The following is a 19,120-nucleotide window of genomic DNA, read 5'->3' on the forward strand; positions in this document are numbered from 1 at the left end:
CAAGCTTAGTTGAGGGATGTGGAGTGAAATTGTGTCCTTTTCAAATGAATTGGCCAAGCACTTGTTTTAAGTGATTTAGGGAAATCAAGGAAAATTCAGACATGATAAAATCAAATGAAGCTATTTTAAATACCTCTCAAATTATTCACTGTTTAAATCAATGTCTGCTTCAGAAACACTAATTTTCAACAGGACAACATACTGCGAGGGGGGGGGGGGGGGGGGGAGGGGAAGACACCATATTGAAGAAAAGAGAAAAGAAATGTGCTGCAACCAAACTGCATAGTTTATCAGTTACGAGTAAGATGCAATGAAGATGAAATAGTGCACAATTATTCTTAGTGAAAACAAAGATTAAAATTCTAATGAATGTCAAGGAAAGAAAAATATACTATATAAAGCAGGAACAGTGCCCATTAATGGGTTGGAGGAATATAAGAAAATCACATTAGCAGGGATCATGAAAGCAGTTACACAGAACAAGTAAATTTTTTACTTCCATTTCGACACAAACAAGTTGATCAGGAGTAAAATGAAATGGAGGACTCAGCAACTTGTTCCAAAGCCAGAAAATTAGCTTATAGCGGACAAATCAAATGTGGGCAGAGAGGATGGCCAATCAACATTTTTAATTGTTTTACTTTGTTTAGTCCTAAATGAAGTCATTTGCATAAGGGCAACAATGAATACAGTGTTACTGTAGTCATATTCTAACAATGGACACAGTCTCAAAATTCTGAACAAATTTTGCAAGACTGAAAACAGATAACTCGTGGATCAAAGAAACCAAAAAGATGGAAAAATTCAAAGTGATTCTAGAAAATATCCAAGTACGCACATCACTAAAAGAAATGTAACAAACTGTTACAGACATAAAAATCAAAACTGGTTAAGTTTTTACTGATCAGAACAGACACCATGAAAGAATGAAGAAAATATGGAAGATGAGGAAAGAAAAAGTTTGTGTAGCCCATAGCAGTAAACATAAAATAAGAAGAATAAGAAGAAGAGCAGTAATAATGACCTTAAAATAATGTCAACACCTGAAAGGAACCATCCATACAGGTGACATCGAAATCACCAAGTTGATTCATTGGTGAATTCCGAACCGACTGTGTAGCAATTTCTCATTGGAATGACAGAAATTATGAACATCAAAGACAGAAAGGGTGCAAACACTCTTATCATTAACTGACAACAATAAAAGTATAATTAAAATCTCGTTTCACAAATAAGGAGTCACATTCTCAAATTTAACACTAACACACATATCTCACAGAAGAACTAGAGAAACTCTAAAGCAAATTGATCAAATCAACTTTAATTCCTCTGCAGAAAAGAATATGGCACCCTTTGTGAATTGAGGAATAAGAGTATGCAATTCCGTCTCAACAAAGGATGCTTACAACAATTAGAACTGCAATAAGACAACTATGCAAAACATTGTTAAGGGTATGGCAGAGGGCACTTCCCATTGTACCAGTTATGAGGGTTTCTTCCTGCTCCATTCAAGTATGGAGCATGGTCTGAATGATTAATTCAATGTCTCTGTGCATGTTATAATTCTGATCTTGTCTTCACAATCCCTATGTGAGAGATATGTAGGTGGTGGTTGTATATTCCTAGAGTCATCATTTATAGCTTGTTCTTGAAACTTTGTTGGTAGACTTTCTCAGGATAGTTTACATCTACCTTCAAGAGTCTGCCAGTTCAGTTTCTTGAGCAATTCTGTCACACTCTCCCATGGATTAAACAATCTTTTGACAATTTGTGCTGCCCTTTTCTATATATGTTCAATATATCCCCATTAGTCCTACCTGGTACAGGTCCCACACAATTGAGCAATATTAACACTTTGCAAGAAACACATGAAAGTTATATAAGAACTGGAAATCTAGGCTCATCAGATATCAACCACAAAAGTATGCATTAAAAAAAAATTAAAAAATTGCCAGATATTTCAAAGAACTGATTAGCACAATCATATAAGACATTTGACAAACAGAATAAATTACAGAAGACTGGAAAAATGCATTAATTCACCCATTACACAAGAAGGGAGGCTTAACAGATGCAGTTAACTACAGGGGAACCTCACTAGCATTAGCTGAATACAAAATTCGATACCAGTGTCTTCACGATAGAGCACAGAAACAACTTACACAAAAAATTGGAGACTGTCAGGCAGAATTCAGAATGGGTGGTTCGTGTCCAGAGCATACCTTGAATGTAACGCTAGTCCTAAGAAACCTGAGAATTTGTAATAAAAATTTAGTCGACCAATTTGTTGATTTCATCGAATCTTACAACTTAGTTGACTACAAATCACTCTTTTGAATATTAAAAGAACTTTGTTTAGATCAACAAGAATTTGCAATCAAAGAAAAGACACTGACAGATACAAATGCCAGGTTAAATTTATGGGCGAAATCTCTGGTCTTTTCAAAATCAAATGAGAGTATGACAAATAGATGGGCTGTCTCGACTACTTTTCAACTGTGCCCTTGGAAAAGTGATACAAGAAAGTCCTCAAAACTTAGCAACCAATCACTTTAGGCATAAGCAAGATATCTATGCACTGCTTGACATTTACAGACTTTTTAGAAATATTAACTTCTGGACATTTCTTAAACTGAAATTCAGATTGAATTCTTACTGCAGAAAAACTCGGTCTCCACATTTATTTTGAAAAGAGTGCATGATCCGCAACAAGAAAGCACCAAAATTTGTGGAGATGAAAAATAACAAAATTAAATGAGTTCCACAATTTAAGCATCTTGGTGAAACCATTCACAAAAACTGAATCAAAACAAAAGCAAACAAAATTACATGCCAAAAATTAAAAGTGTATGTCGACTTACCCAAAATATCTACAACAAGAAATCCAAAACCGCAAAACCTTGAATTCCTAAATCGACAAATGGCAAGTTGACCATGAGGAAGAACCAAAGGAGGATGGAATAACATGCTCTGAAGAGAGAAGGGAAGCCCATAGGAAGAGATTGACAGAAATTAAGCAAAAAAGGAAGGCTAATGTCCATGCATAGCCCTAATGGCACTATTAAGAAACAATAGCACTGGATACCGGCATAATCCCAAAGCAGACTGAAGAGTCTGCACAATCTTTACTGTGTTGCCAGCTGCACAAGGTAATTGTGCTTGATACCTGCAGAGTAGTTATCATGTTCTTATATAATGTAGTGAACTCCGGAACAGACTGCTGTTCAAACCTCTATTATTAAGTCAATACTACATAAAAATTAGTGAGCCAACAAAGAACAGATGACTATTACGCCTACTGCTACTTACAATGTCAAGCCCCATCAGCAGAACAGTGACGACGAAGATGGCAGCAATGGAAATTCCCAGGCTGCGCAGCGTGTCGGGCCACATCGTGAGGTATTGCTCGTAGAACACGTAGAAGACACTGTATGGAAACACCTTTACATGCGCTCCCTCTGGGAGGTGCTCATTCACCGAATCTTCTATCTCAGCAGAAAGCTCTCTAGCCGCAGCCATGGCTCCATAATAGTCTGCTGAAGTCTTCAGGATGGTGTGGTATGTCATGAAGTAACTCGGTCCCACACGCCCATCTGGTTTTATTACCACAGCCTGTAAGCAAACAATATTTTTTTGCAGAAAATTGTTTTTCAATTCATATCTATGGTAAGTCGGTGTCAAAATTACAGGGCACATGCTTCAGCATTCAGTCACCAACATTCCGTAACTTGCATATAGCCAAGGAAGGGTAAATTTGTAACCTCTCAATACCTGGCCATATGCCGCATGTCCCGCCTTGGCACAGGACGGTGACGGGTTATCAGATAAGAAGAATGGGAGGAAGTGATTGAAAGCCTGTGGACTTGGGCGACCCGTCTTGTTGTCCTTTTCTATCAAACACATCTGGCAGCCCGGAGCACGGTGAGGGCAAAATGACCCGTTTTCTGGACGGAACCTGAAAAAAGAAAGAAAAGGTTGCTAGGTTTAGATTATCACAAAATACCTGCGTGTTACATATATTTTAACTGGAAAAACTGAACATAAATGACCCTAGCAACAACTATTTGGAAAATCCCTAACGTTTTTAACACATGTGTTTGGTTTCAAAATGTAATGAGCACATTCGTTTGTTTTCAAAATTTAATGTCAGAAATTTTGAGCTCTGGAAGCCAAATTAACAGGGAAAGGGAGCATAATTAAAATACAAATGTGTGGATTTGACTACGCTGGGTCTACACCCACTTCTATTTTCCTGTGTGTTAAATGGACAAAACTTCTCTTTTAACTCTAATTTGCATTTATCCTTCTCACATATCATGTATATTCTTTGTTCCTTTCAAACACTTAACAGCTGAACCCCTAATAGTAAATGTTGAAAAAAAAATAGTAATATTGAAGCACTAAACAATACTTTATAACAAGTACTTGCAATGAGTGCAGTATCGTAAGTTATGAAACAGTTATTATGGTTTAAGGTTCTCCAACATATTTAATATAGCTGAGCCTGTAGAGCATTGTTTTTTATAGTGTTACCTACAACCCTAAACATTTGGTAATATGTTTGCTTGTTGCCTTCAAACGCTGATGACAATTTCTAATTAAAAGCAAGAACATGCTACACATCTTAAACTTACCTGCGTTACTATTCACCAACCAATTACAATTCCAAAAACACCTCGTATACTGAATGCCATTGATCAAGAAAATCAAGTAGACATTTGATTTTGTACCATACGCACATTTAACTTAAGTATGATTATACGGGGGTACCAGATAAGTACTGAGGATACAGCATGTTTTGGATGGAGAGTTTACATATTCAGAAATAACTCTAGGTATGCCCCATACAAGTGCATTGGAACCGTTACTGTTCATGTCCTATATCAATGACATCCACAGAAAATATTAATTGTAACCTCAGAGATTTACAAATGATGCAGTTACCTACAACTAAATACTATGTGGGAAAAAAGCTGCAGTAATATTCAGTCAGATCTGGATACAATTTCAAAGTGGTGCAAAGATTGGCAAGTAGCTTTAATGTAGATATATGTAAAATTATGTAACACACACAAAAAAGTAAGTCTCCTACGAGTATAATAGCAATGTGTCACAAGTGAAACCAGTTGGCTTATGTAATATATGGGTGTAAATTTGTAGGGATATGAAATAGAACAATCACATAAGCTGAGGTGTGGGCAAGATAAGTGACAGACTTCAATTAACTGGCAACAACATCCAGCATATACAAAGGGCAGCACAAATTGTTACAGATTTGCCCGACTTCTAGTGGAGCGTCATCAAAATGTTGGAAAACCTAAAGTGACTTACTCTTAAGACAGACACTTGCTGTGAGAATCTACTCACAAAATTTCAAGAATGAGGTTAAGTGAAGAACACAGCAACATTCTTCAGTTCCTTCGTATCACTCCAGTAGGCTCCACAAAGAAAAGATTACACTCATGAGATGTGATAAAAAATATGGTGAGTAATTCTATTGGAAATAAGTAGTAAGCTTACATGGAACTTTATTTAATCTCTTTCAAGATACTGTCCTTGGTTAGCTACACACTTATCCCAATATTGAATCAATGACTGCAATCATTACTTTCGGAAGGGCATACAGCTCATATGTCGTGGTGCTCTCGATGTCAGGAATGGTGTCAAAATGTTATTCTTTAAGTATGGTTCCAATTTTTCGGAAGAGCCAGAAGTCACAGGGTGCTAAATCTAGTGAGTAAGGCGGATGCAGACAGACAGGAACACTTTTCTGGCCAAAAGCTCTTTACTAAAAAATGAGGTGCGGCATGTCACATAGTCATCATGAAGGATGGCACTGGCCCATTCCTTTGGTCTGTTTCTTCATACATTATTTCGGAAATGTTGCAGTACACTTGTAAAATTCGGCATTTACAGCTCTTCCTCTGGCAACCAACTGATCGCACCATGCCCTCTATATCAAAGAGACGATGGGCAAGAATTTGATATTCAATTTTGACTGACATGCCTTTCTAAGGTTTAGGAGAGTCACTTGTTCTCCACTGGGAACCCAGTTTTTGTCTTTGTGTCACACCCATTGACTGAAGTTTGACCTCCAGTTACATAAAAATGTAACTGGAGGTCAAACTTCAGTCAATGGGTGTGACACTAACAAATCCAGATCTACGATTCTTCAGTAAGATGACAATTTCATCACTCTAAAGTCTGGAAACAAATTTTGAATTCACCTGTCTCACTTGCCAATTATTGTTGAAAATCTTTTGAACAGACCCACCCGAGATGCTAAGTTCTTCAGTAAACTCTCTAATAGTTGATCTGTTTGAAAGAACAACTTTTGCAATTTTCTACACGTTTTCTCTTGGTTTTGAGGTTGATCAATGTCCCAAATGTTGCTTGTCTTCTAATGACTTACTTTTCCTTTTAAATCACTAACCACTTGTAAACGGTCTTCAGATTTCCAGTATTATCACTATACACCAACTTCTTAGTCTGTTTCTTTTGCAGTTTTTTGGAACTTTAAAGAGGACTTAATGTTCATTCATTGCTCTAAATCCACGATGTGAGACACATACGATAAACACATTATTCCAGTGTCTCTGGACCCTGACTGACAGGTCAGAACATGTTCTAACTTAACACTGCCTGTCTCAACAGATCAGACTATGTAACAAATTACATCAAATAGTTGTGCCACCAGCAATCACTGCTAAAAAATTCATTCACCATAATTTTTTATCACATCTCATGTAGCAACAGAGTGGCACCAAAACACTCATTCTTCCTGCTCAACTGGAACATAAGAAAACCCTGATGCACTACCATGCCAAGTACCCTTTGCTATGCACTTCATAATGGTTTGCATATGCATGTAGAGGAACACTTAGATGGTGCTCACGCAGTTCATTTCAAGCTTTGCTGCAATATTTATGATCCATGTAAGTAGGAGTTCCTTGCAGGGTGGGGGTGTGGCCATGAACGTAAAAAACAGTATTCCATTGGAGTCCATAGACGTATCATGGCACTGCACTGAACAGATTTGAATGTTGTGCAGGGGCAATGGAATTTAGTGAAACTAAACTTCTAACTACTGTTGTTTATAGGTCCCCTAACTGACTTCAGAGCATTTCTGCTCAAGCTAGAGGGGTTTCTTGATTCAGTTTATAAGAAGTACCAGAAATTAGTTGTGTAGTGACTTCATTATAAATTCTGTATATGATAGCGCAAGAAAAAGGATGTTAGTAGATCTAAATTCATTTAATCTGATGCAGGCTTTTTTTTAGGGTGCAGGGGAACAGTAGCACAACCATAGACAATATTTTTATTCACTCTTCATTACTACATGGGCATTCTGTTAGTAATAAGGGGAATGGCCTTTCAGACCATGATACACAAATTTTAACAATAAAAGGCTTTTCTACTCAAACAAATGTCACATAATTACAAACTATCTAGGAAAGTTAATACAACAGCAAAAGTGTTTTTTAAACACTGTCAAGTAACGAGAGTGGCAGGATGTTTATAATGCCGACAACATAGATGACAAATATAATGCTTTCCTTAACATATTTCTCATCCTCTTTGTGAGTTGCTTTCCATTATAATGTTCTAAACAGGGTACCAGTAGTAAAAGGCAGTCCGAGTGACTGACTAGTGGGATAAAGATATCATGTAGGTCACCACATGAATAATATCAAAATGTTGGAAGTAGTCACAATTGAGCTACAGCAGCCCATTACAGACAGTACTGTAAGATGCTTAAAAATGTTATTAGCAAGGCAAAGAGTATGTGCTACAGAAATAGAATAACTAATTCTCAGAATAAAATTAAAACCTATGGTTAGTTGTGAAGGAAGTATTGTCAGCAGCACAAGGTTGACTATACAGTCAGTTCATAGTAAAAATATTTCTGTTACTGATAAATCAGATATATGTACAGCATTTAACCATTTTCTGACAACTGCTGGTGAATTAAATAAAAATTTAGTTTCTACAGGGAACCATATAACTTTCCTGACAAATGCCTTTCTGAGATTGATGTATGAAATACTCCTATTTGATACAGACAAGGGGAAGACTGAGTCAATAATCAGATCACTGAAGACTAAGAACTCTTATGGTTATGATGGAGTGCCTAGCAGACTATTAAAGTCCTGTGCTGCACATGTTAGCCTTGTATTTAGCCATATTTGTAATTTTTCCTTTAGGAATGGTCAGTTTCCTGAACGATTGAAGTACTCAGTAGTAAAGCCACTTTATAAAAAGGGAGAAAGGAATAATTTAGACAATTTTAGACCTATTTCTATGTCATCAGCATTTGCTAAAGTTATTGAAAAGGCTGTGTACGTAACGATAACTGATTATTTTATATCACACGATTTGCTATCAAATGTACAGTTCGGCTTTCAAAGCCCCTTAGCAACTAAAAATCTTATATTCTCTTTTCTCTGTGAGGTACTGGATAGGTTAAACAAAAGGTTTTGAATGTTAGGCATATTTTTTTATTTAACTAAGATGTTTGATCATGCTGATCACAAACTATTGCTCCAGAAGCTGGATCATTATGGAATACGCGGAGTAGCTTGCAATTGGTTCATGTCTTACCTTAGCAACAGGCAGTAAAGGGTCGTCATTCACAATGTTGATAACAGCTCTGATGTGGGGTCTGAGTGGGGAATTGTCAAGTGAGGGGCACCCCAGGGATCAGTGCTGGCACCACTCCTGTTCCTTATTTATATAAATGATATGGCCTCTAGTATTACAGGTAACTAAAATATTTCTGGTTGCTGACGACACTAGCTTGGTAGTAAAGGAAGTTGTGTGCAAAATTGATCAGTTTCAGATAGTGCAATTCAAGATCTAAGTTTATGGCTTGTAGAAAATAAACTAATGCTAAATCACAGTAAGACTAAGTTTTAATAGTTTGTAACATACAATTCAACAAAACCTGACATTTTAATTTCACAGAATGGGCATATGATTAGTGAAACTAGAACAGTTCAGATTTCTAGGTGTTCAGATAGTGAACGGTTGTGGAAAGCCCACATTTGGGATCTTGTTCAAAGACTTAATGCTGCGATTTTTACTATTCGAACGTTATATGCAGTGAGTGATTGTTTGGCACAAAAATTAGTCTACTTTGCTTATTTTCTTTTGCTTATCTCTTATGGTATTATATTTTGGGATAACTCTTCCCATTCTGAAAGGATATTTTTGGCTCAGAAACAGGCTGTTCGGGCAATAAGTGGTGTAAGTTCACGTACCTCTTGCGAACCCTGAAACATGCATTTTGATCGGACTTCCTTAACTCTTGTGCACAAAGGCATGCAGTATACTGCTGCATCCATTTTCAATAAGCTACCACAAGTATTCAAAAACATTAGCAGTAATCCACGCGCTTTCAAATCTAAACTGAAAAGTTTCCTCATGGGTCACTAGAAATTTAGTCGAGGAGTTTCTTGAAAAATTAAGCTGATTCTTGTTATACTGTTGACTGCATCTAATTAAACTTACTGCTTGACTTTTTCGGGTCCATGTTCATAATTTTTATCTGCTTTACTTTTACGCTCTAATTTCATGTAGTGGCAAGTTCCATGACCTTGGAAATTTGCTCCTCAATTTGGTCCTACAGAAGTTGACGTCTAAAAAAAAAAAACTGTCATTGTCACCTCACACAGCATTCAACAAAGACCCTAACAGATTAGGTTAGGCTTGACCTTGATGGTTATGTAGCTCAATTTCATATTATGAACTTGAAAAACTCACATTTTGTGATCAATGTGAATATTGGCTCAAATTTGTATGAAAACACAAAAAGTGAGATTACCTAATAGGTGCTATTTCACGCCTGTTTTTCAGTAGTTGGTGCATCACATTATATGGCAAAGCATAATTTAGAAAGATAAAGCATAAGAGAATGTGTTTGCAAAATAAAAAGTGCATGAACACCGCAACGCATCGGTGCTTTTCATATTCCGGTGCCCTGCCAGTTGCGGACAGTTGAATGGTCTGTCTAAGACACACGCAGCAGTATTCAATGTAATACTAAGCCTTGGGACCTATCACCGTAGAAGGAAGAAATGCACGCTAGGTTAAGTGCAAAAGTTAGTGTAAGGTGGACACTAAACATAGCAGTTTCAGGTGGCAGTGATTTCAAACTATGGGTTTGTATCAAATACTGCCTGAGGTCAGGTCTGTATTACCTTGTTTACACACAGCCAACCCCAAGCAAGCAATTGCGTGGTGGCTGTTCCATTGCCAGTAGTCTTCTCATTTTGAAAGGAGTGGGGTGACCAATCCTAGTCAGTCACATATTTTGATTATGACCCTCAGAACACCTGAAGTTACCAGTGATCCCTGTGATAATGTGTCAGGTCTACTTTTGCAGAAATGCAGAACACGGGTGCAAGCTGCTGCCCTACGAGATGGAGATGGGCCTCATCCCTTTGCACCACTATTCTCTCTGGCCGTCAGAATTTTTTCCTTTCGCTTACACTCACAGCCGTCTGCCAACATATTGTGCCTACAGTTAACTCTAGTGGCTGGTAAACAGAAGCTGAATGCGTATCCCTACTGCACTGAAATTCTTCTTCCAACATGCAAATAGTCATTTCTGGACCTACACAATGGCACTAGGTTGCGTGCAACTGCACGAGCATGTGAGGCGCACGTTTGTGCAACTCTGAGACAAAACTAAACACTTTACGTCTATCCCAATTTTGATGATACTAGTTGGGGAGCAGCAGAAATTTTTCACTTTTTGCATATCAATACTAGGCATAGGTGTGTGTCGGATTTCAGTGAAGCTAACTACAAAAACAAGCAGCAACTTACTGCTGCAATTGGGACTGCCATAAGTGATCTGAAAATGGATTAGTAAACAATATCTCAGCTGCAGAGCAAAATTCATTCCATTAAAAGCACATACACAAGTAAAGCAGAAAAAAATACAAGCAAGGAGAACATCTTGCTGTTGAAAAGCCCACATCTACAAAAATAAAGTACTATGGTTCAAGTTAGCCGATTCTTTTAACTACAGTAGTTTATGGGAGCACCAGCTACAGAAATTTGGAAAGCTAAATTCTTTATTCAGTATTAGTTTATTTTAAACTTCACAGCTGTGCTTCCTGTTCACAAATTGTAATAGAGGGTCTTAAAACAGCTTAAGGGGGTCCCAGTACAATTTCTTTCAGCCAGACTGCTGAGTAACTGAGCCGAAGCCTTTATCCAGTCACGAACCCAAACATTTTTGTTTATCTATTGTCTTATGCAGGGATTTCATGCAGAAAAACATTAACTGTGCCACAACTTTTACAGCTGCTAAAACTCATTTGACACACGACTATGGCATTTACAAAGTGACGAAATTGAAGTGCACATTGGTGATACTGCTTCTACAGACAGACATGAAACCATTTGCGATCAACTCATTTTGCCCAACAAGCGGTGCAAGCCAATATCGTGTGAACACGGCTTTACCCTAAGCGCCTTGTCAGTTATTTAGGTATCATTCTCAGGTATGGGTCGCCCAGTTGTGAATGCCAACGGAAGGTTGAAATCAATATTCTGAAGATTTTTTATCTATCAAATTGGGCAAGAAACGAAAGATTGTGTCAAACGTCTTAAATCAGAGACAGGTCCAGTTCACCGACGGGAAAATGCTGTGGCTTTAACAGAATGACCATTTTTTAGGCAGCTTTAAGACAGCCGAAACAAGAAAGCAAAGACGATTTCAGAAAAAACAAATGACAAAAGCATTTTACCTTTGATGCACTTATATTTTCAGGTTTTTCCTTTACTTGTTCTGTCGAACTGTGAGACCTTGGTATTTGCCAAATTTCTTGATTCTAGGCCTATGGTAAGTACCCTATAGGTTTTGATGAATGAGTTTTTGGGTCTCAAAGTATGTGGCATAAGTGGCCATATTTTTTGATCGCACTGACTTAGAAGGTTACATTTTATACACTGCTAGGTGACTGTAGACCTTAGTATGCATAACATTTGAACTCTATATCTACCCATTCCTAAAAAACAGAATTTTTAAGTATCAAACAGTACTATGGCTTTCTCTTCGTACAACTACTGTGACAACTCTTTAAAGTTAATGCTGTTAATCATTTGCAAATAAAATAATTAGATGTAAATTTGGTCAAAAACGGAAGTGTATTCTCTCGTCCCTAGCTATTGTATGTAGCTTTTCGTAATCATCTGCCAGACATGCAATGGTTGTTGCTCCCACCACACCCTCAAAAAATCGCCACCTATGCCTTTTTAATTATAGTAAATCCATCCGATTATGAAGCTGATCAGGTGGGTGAAGGGACAGAACAGTGGGGGTCATCCATCCCTTGTTCACAGAATATTCCAGTAACAATTAGTGATGTCAACCAATAATTTGATGTAACTGATGGTACAAAGAAGTGTTAAAAAGTCAAGGCACTTATTGCAATATTTTTGACAGCGATGAGAAATAACTTAAGAAGAGGTAAAAGTATATTGTCTGGTCTGGCCTCCACAGGGCTTATCAGCACTGAGAGACACCTACCTTCATCTGGCAACCCAAACTGTCCTCCCTCTAACATGCACAAAACACAAACGATTCAGTATTAGGGCAGTAGCAGAATAAGAATTCCTTCTGGCCACGTAGAGAGGATATCCACAATAGTAAAATTGAAATGGAATTGATCTGAGTAGAACCAACAATAGTAAAATAATGCAATTGAAGTAATCAGGTAAAATCCTCCAAAAGACACAGTGGGAATGACCAAAAATGTGTTTAGCTGCAGCGATTTATATTTTCAATTTGAAAAATCCCCACATGCTGTGCTGCATTAGAATCTTATGAGTAAAGCAAACTTGTCCTCAACCTGAATGTTGGTTTTAACACAACACTGTTTTACCAATTGGTAGTGGTAAGGCACTGTCTTCCTCTTCAATCTAGCTTACCCAGCAAATCACATGTGGATCTAGACTAATGTGGAATCTCTGATTTCTAAGAGCAGTAAGGAGTTTCAAATTAGGAATGAACAAATTAGTGACAAACTGAATGTTGAAGGGATAAACAGTGCAACAGATAAATGCAGAAAAGAATGGAAAGAGCCTATGAGCAGAATACCTGAAGAAAAAGAACGAACAATTGTCGAAAAACAGGTCAAAAGGAGAAAGAAATCCTGGTAGGACGACAATCAGATTAGCTCAATTATAACCTCTGAAGACTGAAGAGGGTCTGGTCCTAAACCCTGGAAGTGAAAATGATCATCTCAAGTGCCACAGTCAACACTTAACTAAACCTCCGTACACTCCTAAATTGAGTGTACACCAAGCTTATAGACTGCTTGTATTTCATACTATTGTCACAGTACTGAGCTAGAATAGCAATGACCATTATTAAATTTTCATGAACCAAATATTTCTCATATACCCATAACACACAAAATTCATGCCCGGGTGCACACAGAGAATGTAACAAAGCGTTTTATAACTTACTGGCAGCATTTCTCCGCACCAGACCAGTCGAAATAGTCATCAAGCCACGAGGAAGGTGGCTTTGCGAGGTATGACGAGCGGGGCCGGCGGGATGCAGTGAACACCTGTGTCACCAGGGAGTCCTGGTGACAGTTCTGCCCACCACAGATGGCGTTCTGCATCTCTGGCCGCGAAAAGTCTGCGGCTTCACCCTTAGGAACTACCACGAAATAAACTGGTGGACCCATCTGTAAATGGACGCACAAAATAAGACACAGTTAACCCTTATCTATTCATCCTGTAATATACACACTATAAACTGAAACTGAGAAGTAGTTTAATTTCCCATTTTTCACAAAAAAATTTTAAGCCTGAACATTTTCCTGAAAAATTGGGAAAATAAACTGAGCAACATTGCATAAATGAAATAGTTATTAACAAGTTTGCCTGTGTGGCCATCCTCTGCAGCAAGCATAGTATTACTTGTTTTGTAAATAAAAGGCATGGTGAACAGTGTGAAGGAGGTCAGAACACAAAGTTGTGCTTGTATGTCAGTAACAAAGTGGTAGTGCGACCTCCAGACCAGATGAGAGGAAACGCAGATGAGCAAATCTTTTTCATAAAAAAATCAAGACGTGAACTGTTTAATAATCTAAAAATAACAAAACTGCATTGTTTTAGATCCCACAGATGATGACTTAGAACAAGAAAAAGGCAAAACACATCTGGGATAAATAAATTAAGTGGCTGCAGGAAATTGCTGTTTTATTTACAAAACAAATAGAAATAGCTAATAATTTATCAGGTGTTATCTGTACAGACGGTAGAACTAAAACAGGAGAGTAATCCTTTTCAGGGCTATGAATGTTCTTTGTGAATGTACAAAGTTGTCTGAAGATATATTGTACAATGTAATAATGCTAAAATAAGCAAAGCAAACAAGTTTGTATTAGTGCTTATGACAGTAACGATTATAGCAATGTTCGCTTTTCATTCACCATCAACACAGTTTATGAGCTGTGTTTATTTTATATTATTTCTCACATTGTATGTTAGCTTAATAAAGAAAAAATTGTATAACATAAGCTGTTACTATATTTCAGTAAAGATCATACATTGAAAGTTTCAATGTATTGCGAGGACTTTATTAATTTAAGGGTTTTAATAATTACTATGTTTGGAAAGGTAATTAGAGGGAAGAACAAATTCCCTTACCGAGAGAAATTCTTTGAGGTTCTTGAAGTACTTGAGCACGTACGAGTCCTGTGGCATGGACAGCTCCTGGTCAAGGCCAACGTCTACATGTGGTATCACCGCTATGCTGGCACACAGCCACCCAAAGAACACCACCATCACCAGGGCACGAACCACCTTGTGCATCAGCAGAGGTACATACAGCACCTGCCAAAACAACAGAAATTGCCACTAAACAGGCACCACATACAAACTCAACACAACAAATATTGTATTTACTTCACAAAGATGAACCAAGTTTACAAAAGGTTTTATTTATATTAAATATCTATATATCTGTCTAAAAAAGTTATATTACCTATTGTAAACAGTCGTGATGTTTACTTAGCGTATATGATATGTAAGAATTTGTTTGACAAATGCTGAGTGAAGTCTGAGATGACCCTGGTCTCCACCACCAACACTACCATCCACTTTCTCTGAATTCCATGACACATGCAGCTGGGAAGTTTCTCTGTATTTCCTACACTTTCATTTGAATAATTTGAAAGTCTTAATTGCAGATGCAGCTCTCTCTCTCTCTCTCTCTCTCTCTCTCTCTCTCTCTCTCTCTCTCTCTCTCTCTCTCTCTGAACAAACTGCTGCTTCTGCTCATGAACTCTTCCCCCAATTTTGTTCCCTGAAAGTTTGGCAAGTGGTCTATGCTTCATTTAATGCACCCATAATTGTTCACTTCTATTGTACCGAATTTTACTCCTGTGGCAGAGCAGTTTGTGGTAGGGATGGAAAAACTGACCAGTTACAACTGATACCACTATTTTAGTGCTGAATAACCTGGATTTTTTTGGTATTTGTTCAGTCTTGGTTGTAAGTTTTTTATATATGTGTGATTGAGAGAGACTTATCAATTTGCTATAGCAGTGGGGCTAAAATTTTTTGTTTTTAAATAAACTTTGATAGGAAGTTCTATTGCTTCTGAAAGATTGGTATTCTCTTTGGATGATATTGTTTCTGATGAAAGAAAGAAACTTTTAGATTAACACATCATAGTATGATGTATTTATGAACAGATTGGACAATAAACACCAGACAGTGGATTAATTCATTACCTACATTTGAACTATTGTCATGTAATTGTTCCTGGTAAAAATTTTATGTTTTCCCTACTGTCTAAATTATTCATTCAAATTTTTTGGAAGAGCATTTCTGGCTTTATCAGTAAAAAAATAAAAAGAATCAATATTATCCAAATTTCCTTTAAAATAAAGATATTTATTTTCCAAAAAATGAGCTTTTCATTAAATGTTATTAAAAAAAGAATGCTACAAATTTTACAAGTTTAGGAGGAACAGTAGTCTTCAGCTGATCACTGCAAGAACACAAGTGCTGTTGGTGATTCTGTTTGGCCTACCAGTGACCATCAAATCTAACCTCCAGTAGTTAATACAGGCAAAACTTGCGATCTTACAGTAAGAGACCCAACAAAAGTCGCAATAGTTTTAATGTTTTTGCGTATCGCCCTGCAAAATGTTTGGGACAGAATACAAATGTCATTCTAGTTTCTCACATGTTTGAACACTTGTTCCTGGTCTGGTGACTGCTGGTTTAGAACACTATTAGTAGCCCCCCCACTGTCTTATTCAATCTGATAATACTGTTCCTGTTAGGTACAGCCAAATGGCAACCATTACCATTCCATCGCAACGCTCACTAATCCATCACGAGGAACCAGTTCCACTGCTGAAATGCACATTTACACAGACAACCACTCCACGACATACTAATTGCCCGATTCCCTACTATTTGGTGACATGCACACAAGTACCATTTGATGTGCATTTGGTCACTGTTTCGTAATGGAACTAGTAGATAAGATATGTACTATCCTGCACAAGTACACAGTGTTTCAAAGCTCAAGTTTAGTCCCAACCTGACACCGCTATTACTCTACAACTGGCAGAATGTCAGTGGCTCAGACATCACCACTGCATTTCCAAGAGTGGCTCCCGTCACTAAGTGACAGAGCCCCTTCTCACCTTGAAGAACTTGTAGAGGATACCCTCAGTGTCACTGTCTGCACCGGCGTCGGCCTTCGGACCTTGCACCCAGCAGCAGACATCGAGGCGGTTGGCGCGCTGGCGCAGTGTGTCCAATGACAACAGGCTCACAAAGCATGTCACCTGCAGCAGGAAGTCCACCAGCAGTGCCATGCCCGCATACAGCGCGAACGCCCGCACTGCCGGCATGTCCGACAGTGCACCCAGGAAGAAGCAGCATGACTCCGACACTGACGTCAACAACATCGATGGGCCCACCTGCCAGGTAGCAGGTACACTTGTTATTAATTTTGTATTAGCCATAGTGTCTCTTCTTGGTAAAATCAAGACACTGAAATACATCAATAATTTAATAACAAAGTACAGGAGTTTTGTTATTTGTGCAGCAAAATAACTGACGATGGCTGAAGTATGGAGACTATAAAATGCAGACTGGCTATAGTGTGGAAAACATTTCTGCAATAGGAATGTTTTACCATAAATTTAACCATTACAAAATATTTTCTGAATCTTTTTGCCTATCTAGTGTTGTACAGAAGCTAAACCTAACAACAAGCAGTTCAAATGAGCAAAGAATACAAGCTTTTGAAACGAGAGCTACAGAAGGCTCAAGAATAGATGAATAGACCAACCGACTAATGTAGGTGTACTTAACTGAATCAGCACAAAAAAAATGTATGCCACAACTTAACTAGAGAAAGAGACTGGCTGATACTGCATCCACAGGCACTAAGGAATTGTCTAGTTGGAAATTGGTGGGGAAAAAACCTGCAGAAGGCACAAATATGTAAGCAGGTGCATATGGATGTGGGTTGGAGTAGTTACTCAGAAGTGAAGAGGCTTTCATAGTATAGATTAGCACTGCGAGCTGCACGGAACTTGTCTTCAGACTGACGACAGCACAGCAACAACTGTCATTTCAATAGCTTATTTACTTTGACAATGTATATTGGCAATAAAATATGACAAAGTTTGATGGAGGGTGGCTATGATTATCATATGAAAACATTTTTTTAGTTGTTACACGAATAGCTTCTGGAGCAACAGTGATACATAACAAACCACATAATTACAGCTACCATTAATATAAGCAATAAGAATGATCAGCTCTTTCATGTATTTTTAATTTTTATTAGTTTAATACATACACAGTCATACTTTTTTTTACTTGGGAGTAAATTTATTGTGCTGTTCCTTTTTATTAAAAAAGAGATATGAAGCTTTTACTTATTCCCACCTAAGAGAACAATCTAATGAGTTTATGGTACTCCTCACAATCCCTGGAAGACCTATGAATTCTTTGGCAATTTTTACCATGTGTATTACTCTTTCTTCAGCATCTCTTGGGGTCTGCAAGCACCTAAATATGTGCTTTTATCACCATTACATTATCTTTTGACCACTTATTTACACAGCTCATGAGCACTCACTAAATCGCACATAAAAAGGTGACAAATGTGTTCTATGTTGCTAGGGATGATGTGGTGAACATGCCAAGTTCCTTTGATGGTTTGTTGAAAGATCAACCACTAGCAGAACAGAAACAAGCACCATTAAATGGGAACTGAACATGATCAAATGTAGTTTCTCCCATTCACCTACCATTTACACCATAAAATGTATCATTCGCTTTTGATCACTCAGAGGTAAACAGGCTTAATAATTACTTTTTGGAATTGTGAACGCCACATTAATGGACCTTGTAATAAATTACACTACTAGAACATTAAAAGGTCTGGATATCTTATTTACTTGAGGATAATCAACCACACAATTGTGACTAACTGCACATACCTGTCCCAAAATGCGCCCAATGTGTTCCGCATGCGACTCGTATGGCTGGCGCCCCTCGCGCTGGTGTGTCTGCACGAGGATGAAGATATTGTCCACTCCCACAGCCAGCACCAGGAAGGGGATCACCTCTATGATGATCAGTGTGGCAGGAACCCCGACGAAGCCAAACAGCCCCACCGAGCACACCACTGATGCCAGTACGATCACCACACCGCCCAGACCCAAGGTTATCTGCAGCACCAAAGTGTTTAAATGTAGCACAGTCCTGGCAGATAAAACTCTTCCAGAAATACCAAAAACAGTTATTCCTAAATCATGTGCCTCACTTCCCCTCACACTATGAGACGTCACTGTCTGAGTGAGGATGTAACCAAGAGACCAATGTAAATGTTTCATGAAGCACCCATTACATGTTTGTTTCTCATTTGACAGTTTGGCCTTTCAGGATTTTGTCATGGCCATTTTGTTGCAACGTAATTATGTTTAACTAGCTTTATTCTTTTTTATACACAATTTATTTAGCAACTTTCCTTTTGTGATTTTTTAATAACATGCAACTTTTATCAGTATTGGGTTTATAGTTGGAGAAACACAGGTCTGAAGTTTACCAAAAA

General features: G+C 37.9%; 1 protein-coding gene across 2 annotated transcripts in view; it reads right to left on the reverse strand.

The window, feature by feature from the left end:
- The window catches only part of LOC126293654 (NPC intracellular cholesterol transporter 1-like), a 59,458-nt gene that overhangs the window by 20,011 nt on the left and 20,327 nt on the right, over positions 1-19,120 (reverse strand). For both annotated transcript variants that reach the window (XM_049986938.1, XM_049986937.1), the window contains exons 5-10: positions 18,507-18,737; positions 16,692-16,970; positions 14,677-14,862; positions 13,483-13,709; positions 3,772-3,955; positions 3,310-3,612 (exon numbers count right to left, since the gene is read on the reverse strand). In XM_049986938.1, coding sequence (XP_049842895.1) covers positions 3,310-3,612; positions 3,772-3,955; positions 13,483-13,709; positions 14,677-14,862; positions 16,692-16,970; positions 18,507-18,737 — 1,410 coding nt within the window. The remainder of the gene's footprint in view (positions 1-3,309; positions 3,613-3,771; positions 3,956-13,482; positions 13,710-14,676; positions 14,863-16,691; positions 16,971-18,506; positions 18,738-19,120) is intronic.

This window comes from Schistocerca gregaria, chromosome 10 (assembly GCF_023897955.1).
Source record: "Schistocerca gregaria isolate iqSchGreg1 chromosome 10, iqSchGreg1.2, whole genome shotgun sequence".
Classification (NCBI taxonomy): Eukaryota; Metazoa; Arthropoda; class Insecta; order Orthoptera; family Acrididae; genus Schistocerca; species Schistocerca gregaria.